The following is a 7,492-nucleotide window of genomic DNA, read 5'->3' as shown; positions in this document are numbered from 1 at the left end:
TGTTGCGAGTTCTGAACAGGAGTGCGGATTTATCTACTGAATTGAAGAGATGAGAGCAAATTGGTTGAATGGATGGGAGCCATGGTCTACAGTGTCACCCGACAAATCTTGCCAGGGATGCTTACGAAGGCTCTCTCTCGCGTCTGCTCGTTGGTTGTTCAACTACCGAACATGGACAGAGATTTATCTTACATGATGCAACCCCACATATATTAATAACACAGTTTATTATTCAACCGACAAGTTTAAAACATCTACAAACAGCACACAAAGCACAGATCCATGATAGGACTAGCCGTCACGTGGGTGTCCATGGAGCACCACGGCGGCTTCCTTATCCTTATTCTTCTCTCACCGGCTCATGCCTGTTTCCGTCGTTGGCTGTACCATTTGAATTCCTGGTGTCTGTTTCTCCACATTCCCGTGCCATCCTGCAGCCGCGACAGCAAATTCAGTGAGAAACGAGGCAGATATATGACAAGAAAATTAACCCAGAGAAGTAGAGAGAAAAGGCCGACCCATCGTCATGTCGAAGCCGCGGTGCTTGAGTTCTCTGTACTCCTGACACAACGCACAGCTCTCGCAACAACAATGGACCAAAAAATCGTTGCAGGGAGTCTCGTGCAAGGCATATTGACGCCTCAGTTTGGCACGATAGAAACACGAATAAATACAAGAACATCCGGTCACGAACAAGATGAGGGTGTAAAGAGCCCCGCTTACCCCGCATGCTGTACGCAGAAAGTAAAAATAAAATAAAGAAACGATTAAGGAGAAAGAAAGTAGAAATCCATCTGCGGAACAAGCGACAGAAATAACTGAATTCCATGTTATGGCCGACTTACAAGTGGATCCCCTGTCGATAATCTCAGCCATCCGGCCAAAGGTAATACAAGGACACCAACATGTGATGCAACCTGAAAATTGAAAATCATGGACGTAATTAAAACTTTGCCTACAGGAAGAACTTGAAAGGAGATGAAATTGATGCAGACGGTACCCAGTACCGCGATACTTACAGTTACTAACATCGTCTAAGCAATCGCAGAGGCCAGTTGAAAAAGGGCCAGGGGCTGGCGCTTGGATGCTGAGGGGCGGCGGGGGCATGCTCGAGTAAAAATGACTCTCTGAACTTACGGGAACGCCGGTGGCCGTCGGAGGAACCCCAGCATGATAGTTCGGGGGAGAGGGCACCGACGGTTTCATAAAGGAGTTCTTCTCGTAAGAAGACATCTTGAATTAGCAACACAGAGGCGATCGGAAGCGATCGGAAAGTCGTAACTTGGATTAAAAGACGCGAAAGAGTATCAACTCGATCGACCGCCGAATGGAGATAAGAGAAAGAGAAGGAAAATGGGTGTAGGAGGAGAGAGGCACTGATTGACTTTATAGGAACTGAAAAAGTCGAGGCCGTGTTTTATGGTCCAGAGCCGCCAGGAGATAAGAGAAATTAATTCCTTTGCTCTGTTTTGGTTGACTTGGTCTCCCAGCATCATCTTCCTTGCAACTGCTATTCGCCCAACGCATCCCTGCACCCACGTTGTAGTCATTTCTTTAGTTCGTTGCCCTCTCAGCAGCACTCTCTCTCCTCTCTTAACGTTTTTTCCTTTTATCAGGAAACTGCTGCGATCTCAACTTTTTTTCCTTTCCGTCAATATTTGTATCGGATAAGATCATATCTCAAACGCGTGTCTCCCAATTATTCATCTTAATATATATATATATATATATATATATATATGGTCAATTCAATAGGAAAGTCATATGATACGAAACATGTGAAAGGGTTAAGATAAAGTTTCGTGTGTTTTGTACCAAATGATTTTTTTTATTGGATCAATCCTTTATATATATGTCAAAAGATACTGATATCAAGTTTAGCTAACTTTTATTACGTTTAGTTATATTTTTAAAATGAATATTTTTTTAATTTTGAAAATAAATAAAAATAAAAATTTAATTATTATTATATATGATAAGAAATAAGTTTCAAAAAATACAATTTTAAGTAATTTAATTAAAATTTGATTGGTGAAACTAAAAATTAGATGCAGTAAACTTAAACAAACATGGGTTCGTACTCCTTTTTTTATACTTAAAAATTAGATACAATTCTCTACCAGCGATTTTTCAAATTCGTTGTTAGAGGTAATTGTCTGTAACAAATTTAGAAATCGTTGCTTTCCCAGTGAAAATTTGAATTACACTAGGAAAGCATAAAAAAATATAATTTTAAATTTTGATTGAATTTATATTTTCCTTGTTTAGTATAAATATAATAAAATATTTAAAATTTAATTATAAAAAAATTTATATAACTAGAAAATATATGATAAAATCCCAATTTTTTATAAATTATACAATTTTTTAAAAAAAATTATAGAGAAATTTAGAAATTATAAAAAATAATCATAAAATGCATCTTCATGAGGATCTATACGACTTAAGTCTGTAACTACTAAAAAGAACAATGCATCTTATCCTTGTTGTCCTTCATCTTACTTTCGTAGTCTACCGCAACTCCTCCTCTATGTGCAGTTGACCGAGACAAAGATGATTGAGCCATCCTTACTATAGGCAGTTGAGCTAAAATCAACCCCTTAATATACCCAAAACTAGCTCCACAAACACTACACACAAAACTAGCTCACTAGCCTCTTGTACCAAATGTTGCATCTTATCCTATGAAAATAACATAAGACAATTATAATTTTTTTTATAAATTAAATTGTATTATTTATAATAAATTTAAAGTTATAATTGTACTTACATATTGTAGTTCAGATCCCTTAGTCCACTTGTACCTGGATTGATGAGTAATTCAAAATTATTAAATATGAGAATAGGCAAAAGCCACAAAGATTCAGTTAATGGAGTACTAATGGAATTGTCAAAAAAAAGTACCTGATTATCGATTTACCATTTATTAAACAGAATGGAAGTAAGGGTTATTTGGTACTCGATTATCCGATTACCGAATTATATATACGAGTAATTTAGTAAGTTTTTTCTTTGAGTAAAGATTCTATAATGTTCTTTTAGAATTTATATATTAGAATGATATTTTTCTTAAGCTTATGTATATATGATAATATGATTTTTTACTATTTTTATGCTTTTATAAATTTTAAGTCATTTTCATCATATTCCATTTTATTTGCATGATTACCCGATCTACCATTTGATAAATAAAGAAATAAATCATATACGAAATAGCTTAGCTTATTACGCTCTATTTATATATTTTTTATTCCCCTATCTTGGGATGTTTCCTCTCCTTTGATTTTTAAGAATAGTATGAAAAAGTCTCAACTCTCATGGGAAGAAGATATAATTGAGAAGGAAGTTTAATATTTACAGATTTCTACTTTGTTAAGAGTTCTTTAATTATTCTTGGATTTATCTTTAAAATTTATTCTTTAGGTATAATTATATATGGGTAAATTTAATTTAACTCTAATTTATGTATTCTCTCTACAATAAATAGAGACCCACTGTACTCAAAATATATGAACTAATGAATTAATTTTCTTCTTTAGAAATTCAACATGGAATCAAAGTAAGTTCTGTGAATTGACTCGTTCAACTTACAAAGAACATGGAGCCTTATTTCAGTAAGATCTTAATTTTTTGTTTTCTTTGTTTAGTCTTTCATTTGTGACCCAACACTCAAATGTTTATTCTTCTCAACGTACTTAACCTATTTTTCTAATTTTTACTCTAGATTCGATAGTTTAAAAAAAATTGGGTTCGTTCCTGTTGTTTGAGCTTTCAAAAACTCATCTGTTTCTTTTTGCTACTATAAAGTCTGATTTATCTCCTAATGTTGTTGGTACTTGATTATACCTTGAACTTCCTTTCTTTGGTGTTTCCAAAAGGTTTTTAAAGGATTGATGTTGTTCATTATTCCTTACTTTGCCATTAAGTTTTTTTTTTTCTTTTCTTAAAATTTCATGCTCCACTATTTTGTCTAGTTGTTGTTGTTTATTCATGCAAAGTCAGGTATTTTATTCCCCACTATTTCAAGGATTTCAAGTCATAGAACCCCTAGAAAAGAAAAAAACGAGAATTTGACTACTGTTATTCCCAAAAATAGTTAGTGAAAATGAGATAATGATCAAATTCTTTTTTTCACTAACTATTTTTGGGAATAAATATTATCAAATTCTCATCTTCTTTTACATGGGGTTCCACACAAACCCCTAGGGTATACTTTACATATGATCAATCAATCTTGGGTCCCTTTGATCAATAATACGTTAGAAATTATCTTTTCTGCTCATTATCTGATTGATCAATTGCGGTCCCGTTGATCGATTAGATGTTATATTATTTGTTTTTTGTTTGTTTGCTCTTTGTTGATCTACCATCCTTTATAAGGGTTGATAGGTTGTCCTATATAACCCTTGTCTATGATTGGTCTTTTCCTTATAATTTTATCACTTTTTGTTTTTTATATCTACCAATCATCGCCCCATAATTTTTTTATTTTTTCTATCTTTTTCTATCGTCTCCTTTTACTTGGACTCTCTCTTACCTTTTTGGACCAATCCCTTATTACGTTTCTTTGGTTGGTTATATTTTTTACTATGTATGGGTCAATTTCAGTTGATTGTGAATTTTTAACGATTGTGCTTAGCAGGTTTTCTATTAGACCAATGGTAAAATCATGTTTAGTCTCTATTATTTTAATGATAATAAACGGGTAGTTTGAAAGCGTGTTATTAATGTTGTTCTTAGTGTATTTTAGACATATGCCTTCCAACACAATTATTATAAGGTCTATGCCAAAAAAAATATTAAATAATAATCAATCAAGGTGCCAAGTCAAGATCTAAAGCAAAAGCACATTGAAGATTGTTGCTGAGAAGAACTTGTTGACCGTAGGTTGATTCTCATGTTGCTTTTGATGATAATAAAAGTTAATTGATCTAACAACTTGAAAATCTAAGTATTTCAATTACTTCAACTTAAAGAGTTGATGCTTCTCAAGGTCTAAAGCTTGAAAATGAAGAAGCCTACATCAAGACCTCAAGTATCATTGAAGGACATATCTTGAAGAAACACCCACAAGGAAGAATATAATAAGAAAGAGTAGAGTTCAAGTGTAATAGTCAAAATGTCAAACTCGATCACTTATGTAAAAGAGTATTATAAACTCCCTTCTATTAGTACAACTGTGAAATCTGAGCTTTATGTTATAATTTGCACTTAGACATATTTAGGAACATCATAAACATCATTTAGAACATGCCAGAGCACTTAGAACAAAAATATTTGAATGCTTTAAAAGTTGACATTACTGAACTAGCATTGGCATGATCGATCAGCCTCTGGTAATGATTGATAATCCAAAACTGTGCATTCCAGAAATATAAAGCATGATCGATCAACCATAATCAATTGATCGATCATCCAAAACATGGCCATTTCATGTTATAAAACTTGATCGATCATCCCACTTGGATTGATCGATCATTTTTCCCAATCAGACATAGTTTTGCTAGTAAGGGACATAATGTATGATCGATCATGGGAAATGCACTGATCGATCATACTTGTATTGCACGACCAGAGGGAATTCTATTCAATTGATCATTCCATTGTCTATAATCTATCAACTTAACTTTTTGAGACCAATGACAACATATTGATCGATTAGTCCATTGATCGATAAGTCACTGTTTGACAGAAAAGTAGTCGTTATGATCGCTTGATCGATCAATCACTTTTTAGTGATCGATTAATCAATGTACTGATTTTTTCAAACAAGCAAATAACGACTAATTTGAGTTGAGGAAGCTATAAATACCCGACCAAACCACGTATAGAGAAGTTAATGAACATTTATTGGCAAATATTCAAGCCATTATTCTCTATCTTGCAAAATTCCTTTGAAAGTGCTTTAGAGTGAAAGAGAGCGCATCAAACTTTAAAAAATCTCATTTCTATTTCATCAAATCTTTGCATTCACATAGTCAGAGCTCCTTCATCATTTAACATCGTGCTATAAAGTAAGAGAAACCTTAAATTTCTCGAGGAGAAGCATCTCTCCAAGTAAGAGTGTATTTTTACCTTTCTTTTTATTGAATTTGTGAGAGATTTATATAAAACATAACGAATCTAGATAGAAATGTGTACCTAAAGCTAGAATCTGGCAGCAATTTCTACGGGAGATTGGCGTTGTAAAAATCATGTATTGAGCTACGCATGGCCAAAGAGAGTTGAAATCTCTTTTGTAACTCCATCTATTAGAGCTTTTGAAAATAACGAAATTTTCCAAAGTAAGGGTTCTTGGGTGATGACTACCACTTGGGAAACATTGATAATATAAAATCTATTTGTCCTTGTGGTGTGTGCATGTTTGATTTTATCTTGAATTGCTCTTATGCATGATTTTTGAGTTACTAGCACACAACTTGTTTTTAATTTGATATTTACAATTCACCCCCTCTTTAAGTCACAAGTAGTCTCAAATACCTGAATTTTTAAATCTCCCCAAAGATTGAATGGCTAGATTCTAGCTCTAGCAAGCTCTCTTTTCTAGATTGCAGGTTCCAGATCAACCTATCGAATAAAAAGGCAAAAGAAAAAAGAAAAAAAAGCTTACACCCTTCGATATATTCCTGATACAACCTACTCCTAGAGAAATATACAAAGTGAGATGATTTTCAGAGCTTGAACTAATGTAATGCAAGGAGTTTGAGAGAGATGTGAATGTTGCAAGATTCTTGCTAGCCCTATGTCTCTCCAAGTGGATTTATAAAGAATTTCAACTTAAAAATGACTTTGAATACACTTTGTTTATAAATAAATGGTCAATCAAAGTATTCAATCCAATGCTCAATGAAAAGTATGATGGATCAATTCGAGTACAATAATGGTAAAAAAATAATTATAGAAATTTTGGAATGAACGATCAACCTGTCAATGATTGCTTGTACTAGCGATTCAGATTTTTAGGTGTCGAGTGCCATGGGAATCCTAAGCACATAGGCTGACGCACTCAATGTGAAACCAGGTTGCTGATGTTACTATGGAATGTGTGCTAAACCTCATATCACATCAGAAAGTGTGAACCACACACTCACATCAGCCTCAAACACACGACCTTATCCAATTATGTAAATTGTTTTCCGAATGCTTGGCTTCCATTGACCTGAAACCAGCATCAGCCGACTCATTAGAATCTCCTACTGCCCAGTTCCCACCTGGTAGTAGCTGTTTAGGTGGACATGATCCTAAATATGATCATCTACATGATGTATAGGTTGGGGTCAGGTTGGGTTTAGGTGGGATCTTAGAACTTGCACCCACACTATAGTGAAAAGTACTTTTAACTATGATTTTTAAGCACAAAGTGAATTTTATCACTAAATACCATATTTACTAATGGAAAACTATGACTTGTAATAATGAAAATGTTATTCCATTGATGGAAAATGGTTAATTTTGTTATTAAAAGTTTCAATTTATTTGGCCCTAAGTCTGG

At 33.8% G+C, this 7,492-nt stretch overlaps 1 protein-coding gene across 1 annotated transcript; it reads right to left on the bottom strand.

Moving 5' to 3' along the window:
* Window positions 1–208: 208 nt before the first annotated feature.
* LOC137956207 (protein PLANT CADMIUM RESISTANCE 2-like) lies at window positions 209–1,354 on the bottom strand. Its single transcript, XM_068803590.1, has 4 exons — window positions 1,020–1,354; window positions 846–917; window positions 519–731; window positions 209–431 (listed from the first exon to the last, which is right to left on the bottom strand). Exons 1-4 carry the CDS (start codon window positions 1,231–1,233, stop codon window positions 352–354), a joined length of 579 nt encoding a protein of 192 aa, XP_068659691.1. The 5' UTR covers window positions 1,234–1,354; the 3' UTR covers window positions 209–351.
* Between the last annotated feature and the right edge of the window lie 6,138 nt (window positions 1,355–7,492).

This window comes from Aristolochia californica, unplaced genomic scaffold (assembly GCF_029961685.1).
Source record: "Aristolochia californica isolate CCGP_79_NKW_82.1479 unplaced genomic scaffold, dmAriCali1.0.hap1 SCAF_2, whole genome shotgun sequence".
NCBI lineage: Eukaryota > Viridiplantae > Streptophyta > Magnoliopsida > Piperales > Aristolochiaceae > Aristolochia > Aristolochia californica.
Note: the sequence above shows the minus strand (reverse complement) of the source record. Positions and strands in the feature narration are given on the sequence as shown.